General features: G+C 50.5%; 1 protein-coding gene across 1 annotated transcript in view; it reads left to right on the forward strand.

Annotated features, from left to right (window-relative positions):
* GABBR2 (gamma-aminobutyric acid type B receptor subunit 2) overlaps positions 1–21,197 on the forward strand; it is a gene marked incomplete at both ends in the record, with an annotated part of 366,596 nt that overhangs the window by 289,116 nt on the left and 56,283 nt on the right. The window contains one exon of the mRNA XM_082842255.1: positions 14,092–14,199. Coding sequence (XP_082698381.1) covers positions 14,092–14,199 — 108 coding nt within the window. The remainder of the gene's footprint in view (positions 1–14,091; positions 14,200–21,197) is intronic.

Here is a 21,197-nt window from a genome sequence, read left to right on the forward strand (position 1 = left end):
GGAGGGAAGTCCCTCGAGCACGTGGTGATGCTCCCCTGATTCCTGCAGATGATGACATCGGACTGACTTGTTAATAGCCAGCTTCAGCATGAATTGTCGAGCAAATGAGATGTCCCCAGAACTCGTACTTTGTTTGAAAGGTTCCACTTGAGACGTGCATGGTCAAGTCCCCAATACCCCAGGGGGTCCCTGGGGTGCTCAGGCATCCTTCCTCTCTGGGGTGGACCTGGAGGGCAGTCAGGCCCCACGTGCTCCAGAGCTCACCTGATTCAAGCTTCCTACTCAGAGTTTTTTATTCTGCCCCGTTTCACTCTGCCCTTCTGGGGGTTAAGGAGGTGAAGTCGAGTCACAAGTCTCCCACGTGCCTGGCATCAGAGTGCCGGAGTCAGCTTCCGGAGAAGCTGAGCCGCTCAAAAGTCCCTGTGGGTGTGGGTTAGCAGTTTGTGCCCTCAGAAGTGTGACCCTCTGGCACAAGGATGGTGACCGCAGCTTGTGTCTCGCCCGCTAGAGACGGTGTGAAGCACTTGAGGTCCCCTTCAGTTCTGCATCAGCACGACTTCTGTGCCCTGTGGGGCCTTGTGAGCTCATGGGTGATGCCATGTGTGTCTGTGGTCAGCTTTCCTGGGCAGTAGTGTGGCCCGAGGGAGGGGCTGCTCCCAAGGCACCCTGAAGAAGCGAAGCGAGGGGTTTCCCTCTTCCCTCTGTCCCTGGGGACGCCCTCCCCAAGTTTGAGGAGACCATGACAACGGCAATAATGAAAATGGTTCCAGGGGCCGGGTTGGTGGCTTCTCATTCACACGGCGCTCTGATCTTTTGGTGGCTCCCCGAGAGCTGAGGGGCCCTCCTTGATCTCCTGGCCGAGAATCACGGGGGCAGAGCTCCGCTTGGGCCCCTCCCAGCTCCTTGTCGCCGGCTCCTGCCACCTGGGAATGCATCCACTGGCCCGAGGTCCCATCTTGGGTGCAGAGACATGAGGCCCAGCCCTTGGAGAGTCTCTCTCTCCCAGAAGGGAATTCCTGCCATCTCACCATGCTCACGAGCCAAAGGCCATCAGAGCACAGGTGCTTCCTGGAGTTTGCCCCGAATCCTACAGACACTGGGTGACGCAGGCTAGGGAGCCCAAACGAGGGCATCCCCACACCCCGGTGTTTTCTCTTAATGAAGCCTGACATTCTGTTCTGGGAGTCGTGCTCATTTGCGTGAGGGGAAGGCTGTCCTGGGAAGCCTGGCAAGGCGGTATGAATAAATCATAAAGCGCTTTACAAATCAGCATTAGCTGGAACATGAGGGCTCTGAAGATGTTAGGGCCTGGTTCTCCCCACCCTGAGGATTCATTTATTTGCAGTCGGGGCTGTTTCAGAGGCTCTGCAAGGGGAAGCCCACATTCGTGACTGTGGAGAGAAGGCATAGATTAACTAGTGTGGATTGAATTGGGTCAGCACAAATGTGTGCGTGGCTAAGACCGGGGTCACTTATTTAATCATCCCCAATATTGATTGCTCAGGAAGGGGAACCAAAAGCTCTTAAATTAAGAGCCTAAGTGCACCCCAGTGGGTGCAATGTGGGTTGTCCACCTGCTATTCCAGAGGGGTCGTGGCTCCTTTGTTTCACTTGGCGCCTTGGATTGTGTACTTTCTGGGCCTAGGAGGCCCCCAGTGCAGTGAGCACAGGTCTTCAACAGCCTGGGCTTGACTCTCGCCCCCTACACATACTACCTCCGGACTGTGGAGGTGACTTAGCCTCTCTGGGCCTCAGTTTTGTCGTCTGTGAAATGAGCACAACAAATCCCTATGCGGGACTGTGGTGTGGGCTAAATGAGACCATTCAGAGGAGCCGCCTGGAGTGTAAGGCAAGTAACGGGGGAGTGGGCAACTTTCTCCCTGCCACGGTATAATCCCCTGGTGTCCCACACTGTTTCTGTAGGAAATCTCACAGGACAAGGGACAAGGTGGATCACGAAGCCAGCTTCAGACGTGGAGCAAGAGAAGGCACAGTTCAGTCTGTTCTGCTGCCATATGAATGCCACTTTTTTCCCTTTTAGTTTTCAATATAGAAAGTAAACACAGTGATAGACAGTAAACACCACCTCAGGAAGAAACCTGTGATGATCACGGGATTATGCCTCTCTAGGGGCTGTGCCTCTGCTCAGAAGGGCCGTTATAACTCGGACAGCAGGGTGGGTACATGTGTGAGCATGTGTACACACACTCACACACACACAGAGAGCTAGGGAAGCAGTCACACTCAGTTCCCATCCCCCACTCCCTCTGACCCTTTCTGGCATCTTCCCAGCCTAGTTCCAGCGAGTCTTGCAAACAGCTCACAGCTACACAGTGCTGTCTCCCTGGACACTGAGTGGGTAGTGTAATCACCATAGCAACATGGCCCCTGTGGGCACGAAGCTGCCTATGAGGACAGTGCTGGGCGTGGGCCAGAGCCCCCATGCCAGGGGGATGGGAGGGCCCTCACACTCACTTATGCAGCTCAGGAATCCCAGCCCCTGGCAGCCCAGAGAGGGAGTGAGGTGGGTGGGGAAGAGAAAAGGTGCTCGCCTTCCTTGTGGAATCCTAGGCAGAAACCCCAGCAGGAGCGTGGAGGGGTAAGAAGGGACTCTGCAGTGAGGACGAGAAGACCCAGGTGGGCCTTTGATCCAGTGCAGGTCTCAACAGCTCCAGGGGCATTCAGGGCATTTCTGGGCGTGGAGGTGGTCAGCAGTGCCATGTGAGCTCCCCAAGCCTGTGCCCTCATAAAATTCAGCATTCCCTGCTGTGATTTACCTTGGGCCAGCAGCCAGGTGAAGCCTTTCCTTCAAATCCCCATAACCACCTGACAAGGCAGGGTTCACTGTCCCCGCTTCACAGGAGAGAAAACCGAAACTCTGTCATACATGGCTAGGTGGCAGGACCAAAGTATGGAACTAGCTCTGTCGGACTACAAAGATGTCTGAGACATTTCATTCATTTTTTTAAGAAATATTTTGATTTTTTGTTAGCGGGTTTATACCAGGAAAAACAGGTCAACTAAATTCTTAGGAATGTGGGCAATATTTATCTCAACCAAAATTTTTGTCTGTTCAGATTTTTTTAAATTGGAATATAATTGGTATCCGCAGGGGATTGGTTCCAGGAAACCCCGCAGATACCAAAATCCGAGGATGTCCAAGTCCCTTGTATAAAATGATGTAATATTTGCATAGGTTATAAGCAATCCTCCCATATACTTTAAATCATCTCTAGATTACTCATAATACCTAATACAATGCAAATGCTATGTAAATAGTTGTAAATCCAATGTAAATGCTATGTAAATAGTTGCTGGTGTGGCAAATTCAAGTTTTGGTTTTTGGAACTTTCTGGAATATTTTTTTCTTTTTTTTTCTTTTCGGTACATGGGCCTCTCACTGTTATGGCCTCTCCCATTGCGGAGCGCAGGCTCAGCGGCCATGGCTCACGGGCCCAGCCGCTCTGCGGCATGTGGGATATTCCCGGACTGGGGCACAAACCCGTGTCCCCTGCATCGGCAGGTGGACTCTCAACCACTGCGCCACCAGGGAAGCCCAGCCCTGGAATTTTTTAAGAAATATTTTCAATTTGCTCCCTGTTGGTTGAATCCGTAGATGTGGAACCCACAGAAACGGAGACCTACTGTAATTCACATACCATAAAATTCACCCTGTTAAGGTGTATAATTCAGTCATTTTAGTATATTTATTCATTCATTTTTGATACATCCCCAAAGTATAGCATAGTGCCTGGCATATAAGAGAATTTCAGCCAGAATGCTTGCATTCAAATCCTTAGCTACACTACTTCCTGCTGTGTGACTTGAAGTTAGTTAACATCTCTGAGCTTTAGTTTACTCCTCTGTAAAATGGGCATACTCGTAGGATTGTGAGGGTTAAATGAGATAGTGCATGTAAAGCACTTAGTGCCTGCCACATAACAAGATTCAGTAAATGCTAGCCATTATCATTATGAATGAATGAATGAATGAGTGAATGATGGGACTGCATCTGAATAACTGTGTTCACCTCTGGACACAGCTAAGAGAGATACTAATAAAGCAGAGCAAACTTGGCATGAAGAAGAGGCTGGAAAACTGGGGTTGATGCTGGTTGATTGCGTGTAGGTATGTCCATGGCAACTTCCAGCTTTACGTCTCCTTGCTCTGCTAGATCTGGGTCGGGGACAGGCTCAGGGCCTAAGTCAAAGCCAAGCTGCTGTACCTCAGCCACCTTGAGTGCTGAAAGGGGCCTCAGGGCAGGCTGCGAGGGAGGTAAGAATGACGCAGGTGGGATCTCTTGGACATGAGTCCCCAGTCACTGGAGTCTGATGTGAGAACTAGGAGAAGCCAGTTCAGCCCAGGGCTGCTCTGATGGAAGCACCGAGGAGCGTGGCTCACCTTTATTTCCCAGCTGCCTCCACTTGCTGAGATTCCTGACTCCTTTATTTTTTTACCTTTTATTAGAGTACATATACACGTACACATTTCATAAGCGTATAGCTCAATGAATTTTCATAAACTGGATTCAGCTGTGAATCCAGATCAAGAAACAGGCCATTACCAGCATCCCAGAAGCCCTTCCTACCCGCTTCCAGGTACTATCTGCACCCCCCTCCCAAGAGTAACCACCGCCCTGACTTCTGCCCACACAGACAGTGCTGCTCAAAGGGCACGTGAATCACCTGGAGACCTTGGTGAACGCAGATTTCGGCTCAGCAGGTCTGGGGTGCCGGAGGTGCCGCAGCTCTAACAAGCTCCAGGGTGATGCTGACGCTGCATCCACAGACCACGCTTAGAGTATGAGGTCAAGATTAGAGCCCATGCTTATTTTTGAGTTTGTCTCCTGGAGACTGATGATATAAGGAAATGGAAGCACCAGAAACCCTGTCCCGTGAGAATCAGCAAGGCCTGTTTGGGCAAGTTAGGAAAGGCGATGCTAGCCCTCCACCCTGGAATCTCAGGAAGCAGGGCCTTCACAGGATGGAGTGCTGGGTTCTGGATCCTGAAGCGTGCTCTCAGCCATCCACCCTGCTCACAAGAGGTATAGGAATGAGCTCCGGATAGGCAGCAGCTGGGAAGGGATGGAATAGTGGGGGTCCGGATACTGGATTTGGAAGCACGACGTCCTCTTCCAGCCCTCTTCCAGCCCTCCCAGAGATGCTAGGATCTTATAACTCTGACTCAAAAGGCAAAGGCTACCTGGGAACACCCAACTGGCCTCCCAGTAAGTTCAAGAGTGGTAGGAATTAGTGATGTTTTCAAGTAAAAGGCCATAAATGTCTGTGATATTTTTTTGCTTGGCGATTTTTTTTTTTTTTTTTTTTTGAGACAGTTGAGAGAGAATCTGATGTAAAACTGTGGTTTGGGGGCTATTTCAGCATGTGATCCCATGTTGTTGTGGCTGGCCATATGGTCAAGTGCTTTGTGATTTCAGAAGGTAGCAGGAAAGCTGGGCCAGGGGATGCCCACAGGGTTTGATGGTTACCTTTCCTGGCAGATTTAGATCAACTTAGGGATGTGGCTGAAGGAGCTGGTGTTGGCAAGGCCTGTTTGGGCCAATTAGGGTCCTGGACAGGCCACAGCCTCCCCACCCCCATCTCCTTTGTTCTTAGCCATCCAGGGTCTTCAGTTGTGAAGGGCTCCCTAGACCTCTGGCTTGCAGAGGAGGGGGCTGAGGAGGGTGCCAGGGGTGCCCCAGACCCTCCAGCAAATGTACAGATGATGTCCCCCCATCCCACACACCCTCATGTGGATTACTGCAAGCCCCAGCCCTTGTCTTATAATTCATTCATGTGGTAACATTTCCCAGGTACCTACTGTGTATGAGGGTCTGCAGGCACAGAGCTGGACACAGATCACTGCCCTCGGGGAGTTAGCGTAGATGGGAAGATGGGAAGATGTAGTTAAATAACTCCCATTCGGTGTGTTCTATGCTCTGATGGAGACAGGCCTAGGGGAGGGAGTGGAGGGACCAATCAGGGAAGGCTTAGAATAGGCGACCCCTCGGAAGGAGCTGCAGTTATTAATGGAAGTCCCGAAAGATGCTTCCTGTTTGCTCACAAAGTTCCTAGCAGCTGCAGTCTCAGTGGCACATCCTCCATCTCTCCTTCTGATTCCAGTGCTGGAATGGCTGGAAGAAGGACCTCAGTCCTTGTCTCCTTTGAAGAAAGAATTCAGCAAAGAGACCAAGATTGTGAAATAGAGACAGTGTTTATTAGAAGCAAAGTACGTGTGGAAGAGCACACAGGCGAACTTGGAGTGTGTTGTACACAATAGGGGCAGCTTAGGTTGCTTATATGCGGGCAGTTTTCCAGTTGTCTCTGGCCAGTCATCTCGCTTGTGCCCATATTTGATCTGACACTGGGTCCTTCCTGGTGTGCCCACACATCTCTCAGCCAAGATGGATTCCAGCACAAAGGTCTCTCGGAGGTTGGCAGGACATATTACGGGCCGGCACTTCCTCCCTCCTTTCGTGCCTCCCCTAAACTGAGGACCCCTTCTGTGCATGGGCCAGACTGGGAAATCCTATTGACCACAAGAATGAAGACATTGTGGTCACTTTGCCTTTCACCTAATCCGGGCCCAATGCTCCAGCTGGTCTCTTATCTTGAAGTATCAGCAGGAGACCAGTTGCAGCTGCTCAGCCTGGGGCCTATACACCTCCTACCTCACTTCCTCTCCTGCCTCCACACCCACTCATCCATACCTTCAGTCCACGGAGCCGCATGGAGGTGCACGTCAGCCCCCTTCCCAGCACACACCCACACCCCCTGCTACCACTGCCCATCTTGAGAATGCTGTGCTTCCAGAAAGCTCCCTAACCTCCAGTCACTGAGGTACCTGCGAGGGTTGTGTGGGAAGGGGAAGAAGGGCCTCCTCCTGTTGCGTTGCCTGAGCCAAGGCCACCAAGTACGGTTATGTATTTTGTGCACTGCACAAGGGTGTTGGCGTCAGGAGTGGGCGGGAACTGAATATAGCCTGCGATCTGCTCTCTGAGTCGAGTTCTTCAGCTGATAGGGTCTTAAGGAGGTGGGGGCCTTTCAGAAAGGGCCTTGAGGGGATGCCTGTTGGAAACTCCTTCTCCTAGAGAGGGTGGCTTCCTCTGATTTGCCCCAGGTCTCCTAAGATGCCCCACTAGCCCTAATTTGGGTCCCAGAGTACCCTTGTTTGTGCCCAGAATCTCCTGTGGGCCCTTGAATTGTTCCCCAGAAAGTTTTTGCTGTACTCTAAACTCTAGAAGGCATTTTCTATGCAGACCTTACTTAAAGGACCCTGGGTAAGACAGAGTCTTCTGGAGCCGTTTCTAGACCATGCTCTTCAGAGGCATATTGCCTTGGGAAACACTCCGAATCTCTTCACCACCTCTCCCTCCAGAAAGACAGGCAGGCCCTGGAGATCCCAGGCTGAAGTCTCACCTTTCAGCTCCAGACTGTAACGCCTCAGGGTAACAGAGGTCTGTGGCTTGCTTTTAGATAGTCTGGGTCTCCCTTGCCTGCCTTCTCACTATTGATCATGTGGGGTGAACAGTCAGAATGAAACAAAAGGCCCTTTTTCGAACCTTTCTGGACAGCAGGAAAACGGCTCAGCCCCCAACATCCAGCCAACTGACAAGGCTTCCTCCAACCCAGTCATCATCAGAACAGACCTGCAAGGGAGGCTGCGTGTTCCTATTCCTGCTGGTCCCCAAAAGAGCCGTGAAAGCCCTTCACTCTGGCAAGCAGGCCTTCCCAAAATCAATTGAATGAGCAGCTAAGCAGAATTGCTCCGGGTGTAGATTTTTCTTCCATCTGGAGATGTGCTCTAATTGCTTTTTCCTTTTTCATAGTTGAGACTGAGATGGCCATTGCCTGCCTAAAATTCCTCTTCCCCATGGTTGCATGTCAGGTTGTGTGCAGAGGGGGCCAGGGGCTTTATGTCTAAGGAGAAAAAAGGAAAGACATTAGAATAAATGTGTTTAAGACTTTGGGAGAGAGAGTGAAGTAGCTGTTTGTCTTATGTTGATGAATCAGTAGAGACTTGTATTAGAGGTGATGTAATCATTAGAGAAAACAGAATCATTTGAGCCCTGCAGAACCTTCTAGGTTATTTGGCATCATAGAGCCACCCAGAAGGGAGATACTTGGGACGTCATCAAATGAAACTTCCCTCAGCACAGGAAGTGCCCCTATAACACCCTGAAATGGGGTCCTCCAAGCTCTGCTTGAATCCATGGAGTGATGGGGAGCTCACTACCTCCCGGACAGCATATTTCGTTGCGAGGAAGGGACCACTGAGGCCATAAGCTCAGCCTTTTTTGCCATCCAGTTCTCCAGTTCTGTCTGCAATCTTCCTTTCATGTGCTTGCTCAAGCTCAGCTTGCACATTTTTGGTGACAAAGATCTCATTACCACCTAAGCGGGCCCACCCAGCCCAATCACCCCCTCAGTGCTGGATCCAGAGATTTAAAGGTGGGCAGTGTAGGCCCTGCACCATCTCGTGGGAGAGGCAGGCAAGTAATCAAGTGGACATCATCTCAGAAACATGCATGACCAGCACAGCAGAAACATGCATGAGGACAGAAATCTCAGGGAGGAGGCAGCGGTGACCTCCTTGCAAGCTCTGGGAGGGGCTTCTCAGAGGAGGTGGCCCACGAATATGGATTCTGGAGGACAAATGAGAATCTGTGAAGAGCTTAGAGAGAGGATGGCATGATGAGTGGAGGAAATAGCCAGTGCCAGGCCCGTATCGTGAGCCAGTGTGATGTGTGGGGACGTTTAAGCAGCGTGGAATTGCTTGGGTGTGAAATGCTATGTGGGCAGTGGCTGGAGAGGTGTGGGTGGTGGGTGCCACACCCTGCCAAGAATCTGGAGTTTAACCTGCGGGCTCCATGGGGCAGTAAAGGGTTTAAACTCAAGGAGACTTGCTTAGATTTGCACTGGAGAACAGTCCCTCTTGGAGGTATTTGATGGGTGAGCAGCAGGTGAGGGGAGAGGCGGGAGACCAGCTGGAGGCTCCTGCAGTGGTCCGGCGAGCAGTGATACAAAAATCAGATATTGATTAAGAACCTCAGCCCTTTACATACCTTCTTTCATCTCATCCACACAACCACCCCACGAAGTCAAAGGCATTAGTTACCCCCATTTCACAGATGAGGAAACTGAGGCTCAAGGAGGTTACGTGACCTGCCCAGGTTCACGTAGATAGTGACAAAGCCAGGACTTGAACTCCTGTCAGTCTGGCTCCAGAGTCCCTGATCGTAATGACTAATCTGGATGATACCACAGGAACAGAGAGGAGGGGTGTACTAACAAGAGGCATGGGAGTACGATGGTCATCAGGCATAGCCCTGGCAGCAAACAGAGCCCACCCCGGTGCTTCACAGGAAGAGACTCCAGTGAAGGGACCACCTACAGAGGTGTAGGTGGGGTTAAGGAAGAAAATACAGGTGTTGAGGCAACCGCAGGAAGCCCTCACCACTCCTAGGCCTCTTCCTGAGCCCAGAGAGGGCCAGAGCCACGTGAGGAGCCCAGCTGCCGCCAGAGACAGCACAGAAGCAGTGGCTGCAGGGAGCACATACCCTGTCTTCTCTCTCCCGGCCCCTCCCATCTCCTGATGGTGCCCTCCATCCAGTCAGAAGCCAGAGGGCAAGGGAACCTGGGAGGTGCAGGCGTGGGAAGGGCAGAGAATGGGTCTGGGGGTGGTTCAGCAGAAGGAGACGGGCCTGGGGACTGAATAGGAGAGTGAGGGTAGGGGAGGATTCCTGGGGGACTTCCAGGTCCCTAACTTGGGTGACAGGTGGATAGTGGCACCATCCCTGAGTCGGGAGGAAATGGAGCTACTCAGTGGAAGCGCTGATGGGCTCAGCTCTGGCTCTGGAGTGTGAAGGTTTTATGGGACACCTAAGTGTCACCTAGGTCTCCAGTGACAGTGGCATACGCAGGTCTGGAGTTCAGAAGAGAAATAGGAACAGGGAAAGAGATAAAGGAATTGTCAGCACAAGGAAAATGGTTGAAGCCTGAGAGTGGGAGTGATAACTCAGGGAGAGCCCTTTTAGGACAAAGAGGGTCGAGGACTGAACCCCAGGGTCCATTTCCATCTTAAAACCATGGTGGGGCTTCCCTGGTGGCGCAGTGGTTAAGAATCCGCCTGCCAATGCAGGGGACACTGGTTCGAGCCCTGGTCCAGGAAGATCCCACATGCCATGGAGCAACTAAGCCTGTGTGCCACAACTGCTGAGCCTGCGCTCTAGAGCCCGTGAGCCACAACTACTGAAACCAGTGTGCCACAACTACTGAAGCCCGCGTGCCTAGAGCCCGTGCTCTGCAACAAGAGAAGCCGCCGCAATGAGAAGCCCGCGCACCTCAACGAAGAGTAGCCCCCACTCATCGCAATTAGGGAAAGCCCACGTGCAGCAACGAAGACCAAATGCAGCCAAAAATAAAATAAATAAATTTAAAAAAAAAACGATGGTGGAGGAGTAGAGAGAGAAAACACCTCCTTTTGCACAGAGATGACCCTGAGCAGAGGCAGCCGGGGGTAGGTGGCTCTGCTGGTAAGGGTCCCACTCTCCTGCTTTCCAGAGTATTTCTTCTAGTGTTGTTTCATCATTGTCTGAAGAGCTGTCTCCAAATGGGATGTGAACCCACTGGGATCATCTTGTGGAAGAATGTATTACAGCCTTTGTTTACTTTTTTATGTAAAAAAAAAAAAATGAAAGAAATTAAGCTTTACTAAGATTTAATACTCAGACTGACCCCGGGGCCCTGGCCCAGTGGGTGTGTCTGGTGGTCTCATGCAGGAACTCTCCTGAGAACGGAGTGGTTGGTCAGTCTGTGGCATGAGCCAGCCACAGGGCATTGTGTTCCGGATCCCCAGGACAACCCCCCGTCCAGCGATTCTCTAGGAGGACTCAGTATAGAATTGTACTCACAGCAATGATTAATTACAGAGGAAGAACGTAAAGCAAAATCAGCAAAGTGAAAAGGCACATGGGGTGAGGTCACAGGGAATCAGGTGCAAGATTCCCAGAGCCTCTCCCAGTGGAGTCACACAGGGTGCACTTAATACCCCAGCAGCGACTTGTGACAACACACGAAATGTCTACCAGGGAAGCTCACTGGACACTCAGCCCCCAGGGTTTTTATTGGGGTCCGGTCACCTGGGTACCCTCTACTGAGCACATACCAAAATTCCAGGCTCTCAGAAGGAAAGCAGGTGTGCGCATAAATCACGCTGTTTGCACAAACCCTTCAGGCACAGAGTCACTCTTATCATTGAGGGAATGGTGGGAACCCTCCCCAAATCCAAGTTCTCAGACACCAGCCTAAGCGAACCTTGCCAGCAGGTCTTGGGCCTGCTAGGTTACCTCTTTTCTGGCCAGGCATCCTCACCCATTCTGTGCTTTCAGTTTATGGCAACATATTGCCGTTTCCAGTTGCCAGGTTAAATTTACATCATCGAGTTTTTACTAACTTAACTCACTTGTATTATTGGGTCTTAATGAATTTGACCCTACAAAATAGACAAGTGGCCCGAAAATGATTATGCCAAAGAAAATATAAGTCAAAGCAAATATAATAATGCCAAGCATATTGGAGTAATACTTTAACCCAAAATAAGAGATCTTTGTCTGCCACATTATGAGGTAGAAATAACCATATTATTTCATCTCTTACCATCCTTTTAAAAATTTCCTTGTTCTGTATATGTTCGTGTTTAAAGTTGTTTTTCTGATAGGGGGACATGATCAAAAGGACTTGGAGACCATTGGTCTTCACAGTCATGTCAACCATTAGCTCTAAAAGTGTGTTGAAATCAGCCAGTTCTCAGGCTGGTCAGCTACTCCCCCAGTGTGCTGTCCCTTTGACAGCTGCCTCCCGGGCGGGGATGGACCTGATTGGGGTAAGGAGACTCTCTGAGGAGCAGGTGGCATGATGTGAGGGAGAGAGGGCTGGACTGGGTCAAGGCCTTGACTTCCAGGCTCAGCTCTGGAGCTGGGTGGTGTGGTTGGGAGAAGTACCTTAATGCCCCGAGCCTCAGTTTCTTCATCTACAAAGGGGTTTTCTCAACTCAGTTGATGACTCCAAAATATCACTCTGGTTTTGGTGGTTGTTGTTGTTTTATTTGTTTGTTTTTATCATTGTATACTTAGTTTCTGGCCCAGTAATCCTTATTGAATGAACAGGTGAACAAATGAATGAATGAATGAAATGATCTGTAAGGTCCTGTGCAACTCTGATAGGCTAGGAATGTGTGATTTGGTCATTGAATAAGCTCAGGTCTAAATTCCAAATAATTGGCTCCTTCCCTGTCTCTATTCTGTTACTTTTCTTCCATCCTTGTTTTATAATACGGGTAATGATGTGGCCATCCTACACCTTCTCTAAAGTACTGTGATTCGTTCTTGCCTGTCTGAAATTTTTGAAATTAAAAAAAAAAAAAGAAGAAGGTTAAGTCCTCACCCTTACCATTGTCAGCATTCACACCTCACCCATCTGTGTTTCTGAACAATCGAGGTAATGCTGTTGTCCTACCTTAGGGGGTTGGTCTTGCCATCTACCCAACCAGTTCCTATTTTTACAGATAAAATGGAAAGGGGAAATGCCTTGTCTCTGAAAAGCTAGAGAACCAAGTGGCTAGAAAGGCAGTGTGAAGGGACTCCCTGAAGGGAGCATGTCTGGGAACCTCCTACATGACTGCCTGCAGCCCTGGACTGGATGGGAGCACTGAGGTGGGCAAACCTGCTGGGCTCTGGACACAGAGGGCCCGGCCTGTCCACTCCAGCCCAACTGTCTCTCTCTCTCCTAACGCGCCCACCTTCCTGCCATGTTCAGCTGAGGCAGGTGGGGACCTTTCAGGGGGAACTTAGTTCAACAGAGCTGAGAAAGAGCCGGGGAAAGACCATAGTCTAGAACCAGAGCTCAAGAAGCACGCAGCCTTTTTGTCCCAGTGAGTGGGAGGCCCCAGAACCCAGTGGCATACAGCCCAGTCCTGGGCCATGATGTGGGGACCAACCTGGAGCTAGGGGAGTCTCCTGGTTCTTAGAGGGTATCCAGACCAGCCGGTGAGGGTGGACTCGGGAGAGGCTGGGGTCTGGCCACAGTGGCAGTGCAGGTGGGGAGTGGGCATCCAGGAGGCCCCCAAGACCTAACAGGTGGTGACCCAGCCTGCAAGGATCAGGCTGTTGGCTCCTATCAGGGCTGACAGTTTGTGGCAGCCACCAGCCCAGGGCTGGGGATCAGGGCACACTTTGGTGCTGTGGAACAGCTGAGAGCCAGATAAGGCCTTAGTCCTGAGCAGGGACCCAGGCAGCATCACTCCTCTCTTTCTCCAAAAGCATGAGGAGACGGGCCCCTGGTGGGAGTGGAAAGGTCACAGCCCCTCTCCACTGGCCTTCCCCCTCAACTGAGCAGCCCCTGACGATGGCCAGGAGCTGGGCTGGTGCAGCTGCCAGTCAGGCATCCCCGGGGCCAGTTCTGGCTGAGTTCTGCCCTGCTTTACCAGAGTGGCTGGGTCACTAGCGCTGGAGAAGGGCCATGCAGGCCTGTTGTCCTGCCCAGTCTCAGCCCCTGCAGCTCAGTGCTCTCCCCTCCCCGCTGCCCACAACCCAGGACCTGGGAGTCCTGTGGAAGAGGTTCCTGGGACTGCCTCGTCTCCTAGAGACTTGGGTGAGGAGGCAGAGAAATCAGCAATGGGAAGCACCTCTGCAGGCCTGTCTCCCCACATAGAAGGCTGTCAGAGAAGGAAAGGAGGGAGGGAAGATCAGAGGGCTGGTCTGAAACCCCTTAGTGGCGCCTCAGTGGTCCTGGGGGCCTCTGTGCCTCTGTCTATGACTGGCTCCCTCTGGGCTGTGGGCCCATGAAAGGCAGGATTTGAATCTCATATGCCTCTGCGCCCAGGGCCCTGGCCCTGGTCTGGCGAGTGGCCAATAGAACTAAGCCTCTGTCAGATTGAAATGTGATTGAAGGACTATTGATGCTAGTAAAACTCTACAGTATGTAAAGTAGAGCATCTGTACGCATCTAGAGTCCCCCTGTTGGGACACTCTCCTAACTGATGAAGTCCGTCCCCCGGGAGATGTTAATGCCTCTGTTTTCTCATGGCCTCTAGGTCAGGACCTGGATTCTCACCGTGGGCTACACGACCGCCTTTGGGGCAATGTTCGCAAAGACATGGAGGGTCCACGCCATCTTCAAAAATGTGAAAATGAAGAAGAAGGTAATGCCTCCTTCTGTTGCAGGGTGTTTGCAATGTTCATTTAGTATTTATTTTTAAAAGATTTATTAGGCACCTACTGTATGCCAGGCACTGGGCTATTTGCTGGGGATTCAAGCTAAACACAACCCTCCGCCCCTCCCCACCCCAGCCCCCAACACCTTCAGCCTCCTGGGGACATCAGACAGCTAACAAAGCATTTACAATGCAAGGTGATAAGGGCTGGTTGGGTGCATATGGGGGATACTGGGGTATAGCACCCAGGGAGGGCTTGGTGTAGGAAGTGACACCTATGCTAAAACCTGGAGGGTGAGTGGGAAGCAGAGGCTGGGGAGTTTTCCCTCTCCCAGAGGGAACTGTGTGCACGCAGGCCTGGGGAGGGGAGGGGTGTGTTCACGTTGCCGAGGGGTTCATGGGAAAAGGGTACAAGAGGAAGCCACAGGGGAAGGCAGGAGCCACGGTAAGGAACCTGAACTTTAACTTGTGGGCAGTGGGGAGCCCTTGAAAGAGGAGAGTGAAACAGGGCAGGGGCCTGATTTAATGCTTCCATTTTCAAAGAGGCCCTTAGAGGACAGGAACCCTTCCTTCGTGTGGGAGGAAAGCAGTTGCCACCTCTGTGCTTGGCTGTAACCATCATGTTGATTAAGCTTGACTCTTAGGATGTAGTCATAGAGAAGCTTTCCCCTCACTGTCCTTTCTAACTCTTCCGATGGCTGGCACTCTTCGTCCCTTGCTCCTAAGATAAAAATTCAGGCAAGTCTCATGACTTTGAAGGTCCTCTGGTCAACAGCTAATATGTGGAGTCCATCATAATATTCAAAACCTCAAACTGCCTTCAAAGGCATCGCCTCTTCGTTCCCCAGCTTGGCCTGAAGCAGCCAGTCACCTGCCCTGGGAGAAGGGGTGCGATGGGCTGCTTCTGTCTTTTGCCAGACTGAGTGTTTTCCCCATCCCATTCCCAAGGTTTCTGAACCCTCCTGAGTTGGGGCTTCGAGTGGTGGAAGGGGCAGGAGGGACTTCACTTGCCAGGAGCTGCATCCATCTTGCTGGGCCTGGCATTGGTTAAGCACACCCTTTAGGCTCTCATGGAGTCCTTTTGTGGAATTTTCAAAGCCCCCATTACTGGGATTTACTCTGCTGCAGTGGCCCCGACATGGGTGAAATACTCCCCCCTTTGGCCATTTGTGGCTCCTTCCACAGACATGTGGCAGTCCCCCACTCCTGGGCCCGCCCCTCCAGCTTGCCTTGGGCAGGCCACACAGCTCTACCTGGCCCAGGGCCCACACCTGGTGCTCAGGAAGCACTCACACATCCTTCGCTCCTAAAACTCAAGGATTGTGGCTGATCCCACTGTAGCCACTTCCCCTCTTCCACTCCATCCATGGAGCAACTGGCCCGTTATCCTCCCGTGGGTTTCTCAGGCAGGAGTGAGGCATCAGCTCACCAGGTCCCCCAGGCTGCAGGGAGCCCTTAGCAATCAAGCCATCTGAGTGCTCTCCTTAAGCCTCCCTCTTGATTTGAGGTCAAGGAGGAAGCATACGCCCCGTCCTCTCACCTGGGGATGAGGTGAGATAGCATCATGACATGTCTTTCCAAAAATCCTCTTCTTGATTCAACTCTACCCACCCCCCCACACACACTTTTTAAATCCCTGATGGGTGTATAACCCATTTACAGACATCTCCTGAAAATCCTGCACTGTGACCTCATCCCACTCTGGAACGTGGTGCCTGTTGTTCCAGTTCTTCATCCCAAACTTGCATTTGCCATCCGATTACCTGGGTCATAAGCCATCACGCCTGTGGCAGACAGCAGGTGAGCCCGAGGTGGTAGGGCCAGCAGACACAGCAGGAGAGCAGGCTTCTACTCCCTGCTTCACTGCTGACCCGCCATGGGTCCTTCAGCAAACCTCTTCATCTTTCAGGGCCTGTGTTTCCTTATCTGTAAAATGGTGAAGTATTGAAATGGCATTGTCTCCTGAGCTGTGATTCTGCCTGGTGCCCAGTGGCACCTCTCACTCATCAGCCTCACTGCCTGCCCCTTCACTGCCAGGGAGCTGCTCTCCAGATGGGGGGGGGAGGGGGTGTGTGCCCTCCCTTCTCCACCCTCTGCTCCACACCGGACCACCTTAGGACAATTATGGGCTGCATTTAGAGGGAGGAAAGAGCTCGGCTCTGCCACCCATTGCCTGTGCTCACCTGGAAAGCCCTCCTCTCACTGGGGCTCAGGAGCATTTGTGACAACTCCCTCCTGTCTGTAATATGAGGAGCCTGGCCACCTGGTCCTTCTCAGACCTGGCTGCACATTACAATCAAATGGGAGCTTTTGAAAACTACAAGAAGTAACCCAGCCCAGCCCACACCTCAGGGCTGGAGCTGAGCATTGGGAGTTACTAGACCTCCCCAGGTGATCCTAATATACAGCCAGAGTGGGAGACCTCTGGCCTAGATCAGGGCTACTCAGAGTGCAAGCCAACCAGCAGCATTGTTGGCATCACCTGGGAGCTTGTTAGAAATTCACTTTCTCAGCTCGCCCAGCCCTAAGAATCAGGTTCCTGGAGCCCAGGAACGTGCGTTTCCACCAGCCCTCCTGGCAAAGCGGATACAAGCCAAAGTTTGACAGCCACCAGGTAACTTCTTGGGCCCCTCCTGCTCTGTGGCTCTGCCATTTATGACAAGTCCGTCCTGGTTTTGAAGAATCGCAGTGTTCGTTTCTTTGTGTCAATATGTAATTCATGCACATTATTATTGGCAATGGAGAACTGGCCTTTATTTTCTGTTACTCATGTGATCACTAAGCAAGAACACTCAGATTGTCTGGCAACAATTGACAAAACGTGCCAGGGAAGACTTCAGGAGTTCAGTCATCTGAAAGCGCCGTGGGAGTTGGGGCTGTGATGTGGCCACAGCCTGCTGGGCTGCCTGGGACAAGGGGACTCTCCCCACCCCAGGGGTCTGGGCAAAGTGAGAGCCCAGGCAGGTGGTGGGCCCAGGCGTCCAGGAAGGGGCCTGTCTGAAAAACTGCCAAAGGCTTTGAGTACAAGATTTGGTCACCAGTTTAGCCTGTTGTGAAAATGATTTAGGCCACATGAATACACCTTTCCAGTGTGAGACAGTTTTTGCTCTAGGCTTTCCAGTTATTCCAGGAAAAGCCTTGTGGCGCTACAGCTGAGTATCATTTATCAGCCAAATTAGAGGAGGTTAAGGGTATAGAAGAGAAATTTATACCTTTCACAGATCAAAAACTCAAGTTGGGAACGAGATTGTTTTTAAAGGGTTGTGGCAGTCGCAGGTCAAAACTGGGATTGAATTCTCCATGACTCCAACATTTTACATAGCCAAGGTTGGTTTTTATTGTCATTGTTTTGTTTTATTGGGTTTTTTTAAGTTTAAACATTTTTAAAGTAAGCCTCTTATTTTTCTTTTAATGTTTTTTCTTATGCACTTTAAAAAATTTAATTTATTTATTTATTTTTGGCTGCATTGGGTCTTTGTTACTGTGCACGGGTTTTCTCTAGTTGCGGTGAATGGGGGCTACTCTTGCAGTGCACGGGCTTCTCATTGCAGTGGCTTCTCTTGTTGTGGAGCATGGACTCTAGACGCACCGACTTCAGTAGTTGTGGCACGTGGGCTCAGTAGTTGTGCCTCACAGGCTCAGTAGTTGTGGCCCACGGGCTTAGTTGCTCCACGGCATGTGGGATCTTCCCAGACCAGGTCTCGAACCAGTGTCCCCTGCACTGGCAGGCGGATTCTTAGCCACTGAGCCACCGGGGAAGCCCTTAATTTTTTTTTTTTACTGACACATATACAAGATTTACCTAAATCTGAAAATGCAATCTCACACTTCTTTTTCAGTCTTTTTACCCTTTTCTTCCTTCCCTGTCTCCCACCTCATCCTCCCTCCACCCACCATGTCACACCCTCCCCAAACACACATACACAAACTTCACCCCATATGGCTACATTTTGAAAGACATTAAAGAAAAAGAAGCCTGTTAAAGGAGGTATTGACATGTGGTGACTTAATGCTTCTAAATTCAGTATTTTTATAGTATCAATCGTAAAATCTTGAATTGAAAAGCCTCACTACCACAGTCTTCTTTTTGTTTAATTTATTTATTTTTGACTGCGTTGGGTCTTCGTTGCTGTGCGCGGTGCACGGGCTTCTCATTGCGGTGGCTTCTCTTGTTGCAGAGCACGGGCTCTAGGCGCACAGGCTTCAGTAATTGTGGTTCTAGAGCGCAGGCTCAGCAGTTGTGGCTCACGGGCTTAGTTGCTCTGAGGCATGTGGGATCTTCCCAGATCAGGGCTTGAACCCGTGTCCCCTGCATTGGCAGGCGGATTCCTAACCACTGTGCCACCAGGGAAGCCCACTACCACAGTCTTTATTCTGCCTCTTACTCTTACTAGGACCAAATTGGAACGTTGAGACTAGAGCGGGAACTCAGAGATGAGATCTGTTGTGGGGGCAGATGTTTTCTGAGGACAAAGAAACTTCACTACATATATGACTTGATACGGGTTTTCTGAGGACAAAGAAACTTCACTACATATATGACTTGATACGGTTGCAAATAATAACATAGGGCCATCCTCTCAGACCTTCATCCAGGCTCAGCTTCAGGAAAATGCCAAGAGAGTGTCTGTCATCTGAGTGACGGCAGGAAGGCAGGGCCTCTGGTTGTACAACTCCAGGGGGCACCATTCACACTGTATTCCCTCTGGAATGGCGTCCCTGGAAGTAGGCAATAAGCTGGTCCCAGTAGAAGGCCAGTCTGAATCAGTCAAAATATCTGAAGTTTTTTGGAAAAATAAAGAAATGCCATTTTCCCAAAAGAAGAAGTTAGCCAACTTTTCCTGTAAAGAGTCAGACAGTAACTATGTTAGGCTTCACAAGCCATACAGTCTCTGTCACAGCCACTCAACACTGCTATTGTAGAATGAAAGTAGCCAAAGGCAAACACATAAACAAATGGATATGACTGTGTTCCAATAAAACTTTATTTACAAAGACAAACAGTGACTCAAATTCGTAGTTTGCTGATCTCTGCTCTAAACAACCATGGGAAGTGATGTTTACTAGTAATAGCTAACATCTGTTGAACAGTAATTGTAAGCCAGGCTCTAGTGGTTTGTGTGGTCATCGTCCCCCATTGTGTAGATGAGAAAACTGGCTCAGATGGGTTAGGAAACTTACCAAGGTCTCCCAGCTAGTTAGAAAGATTCAAACTCAGATCTGATGCCAGAACTGGGTGCTTAATCGTTCCTGGGTGCCTTCACTGTCATCTCTCACTCAGTGAGAATGGAGCACAAGTAACCTCCTAGCCTCAGAGAGAGAACTCAGTTTCATGGCATCAGTGTGCACTGACATAACCGAGGAAAGTTTGTGCAGCCTTTGAAGAGAAAGCTGAAAAATAAGAAAGGAAGTCAGGGAAGCTGAGGTGAGACTAGAGACATGGGCTTGCCTAATTCTAGTATTCTATGGTGCTCAGACTTTGTAGGGTTAGGTCAGTGCTATTTTTTAAATTTAAACTGTTAGATCTTTTTTAAAAGATTATTTTTGTCACCTCTCTTTAGCATTGTATTGTGTATACGTATGGGGTATTTGTATAATTATTCATTATTAGTCTCCCCTATCATGCATGCTCTATGAATGTAGGATATTCATGTTTTGCTCACTGCTGCAGCCCTAGTGCCTAGAAAAGAACCTGATTCAGAGTAGGCACTCAGTAAATGTTCCTGTGATTAATAAATCAAACGTGATCCATAACTACTTAGACTAAATCCATTTAGTCACAAACAGTGGTCAAGTGCCAGGCTTTGGAAATGGTACCAAAAGGAAATTAGACATGTCCTCTCCTGTTACTCTCAGGATCTTCCCACCTTGGGCCTGTGTGATGATTAGCCCTGAGTCTAGCAGAGCTGAGGTGCAGTATCACACTTTGCCCCTAGATGTCACTGTCCTCCACATAAACACAGAGCCATGCATTCTCAAAACCCAAGTAATGGTAGCTACACAGCCCATTTGTTGAGCATCTTCTCTGAGCCAGATGTTGTGCTGGGTGCTTTCCATACATCATCTCATTTGACTCTTATACCAACTCTGCAGCTTAGAGCTCACCAGTCGCACTTTTAGAGGAGGAAATAAGCCTAACAGAGTCATACAGCTTGATCAAGATAACATTTCACAAGAGCTGGGATTAGAATGAGGTCTTATAGATCCAAAACGGTGTTCTTCTTTTGCACCATACTTAGAGATATTACGTGAACCTCCCCACTCCTTGCCATGTTACAGATCAGAAATGCGGAATGAGAGAGGAAGTGATTTGTTAGGGTCACGCCAGGTCACGAGGGATGGTCCACATAATCCCAGGTCCTGTCTCTCCACTGCCACTCTGCTACCTCACACTTCATACGTGAGCCTTAAAGTTGGGAGGACTTGACTCTCGTGTTTACCAGAGAGAAATTCTGATGCTCATCTTCTGTGCTGCATGCGTGCCTTCCCTATTCAGGCAGCAGCAGGAGAGGTGCAGCGTCCACTCAGAAGGGAGGTCTCTCCCCTGTAGGGGCTCACTGAGGGTGGCCCCAACCCATGTTTCTCAGCCCTACCCTTCAATGTACTACTTCTTGTCCAGTGTAGACTGTGCAGTCCCAACAGACCTGAGGTGTGGTGTGCTGGAGTGTGAGGTGGTCCGTACTCCTGTATGCATGAGCTCTCAGGAAGAGGCCAGGAGAAAGTGGTACTGCTGAGCAAGTTCAAGTCCACTGCCTCCTGGGAGTTAGACTGTGGGGACAGTAGTACCCCTTGTCTCATGGAAAAGACTTGGCAGAGAGGGAGGGACCTGGAGGTGCTGGCACTTGCTGGTTGGGGAAGTTTGGGGAGGGGGAGAGGACTGAGAGGCTGAGGCCCGCAACTCTGCCTGCCCGGTGCTTGTGGCATCTGCATCCTCCTGTCCATCTGGTAGTCACTGCTCTGGATCAGGCCTCATCCTTCCTCATCAG

Source organism: Leucopleurus acutus, assembly GCF_964270905.1.
Source record: "Leucopleurus acutus genome assembly, chromosome: 7".
Lineage (NCBI taxonomy): Eukaryota > Metazoa > Chordata > Mammalia > Artiodactyla > Delphinidae > Leucopleurus > Leucopleurus acutus.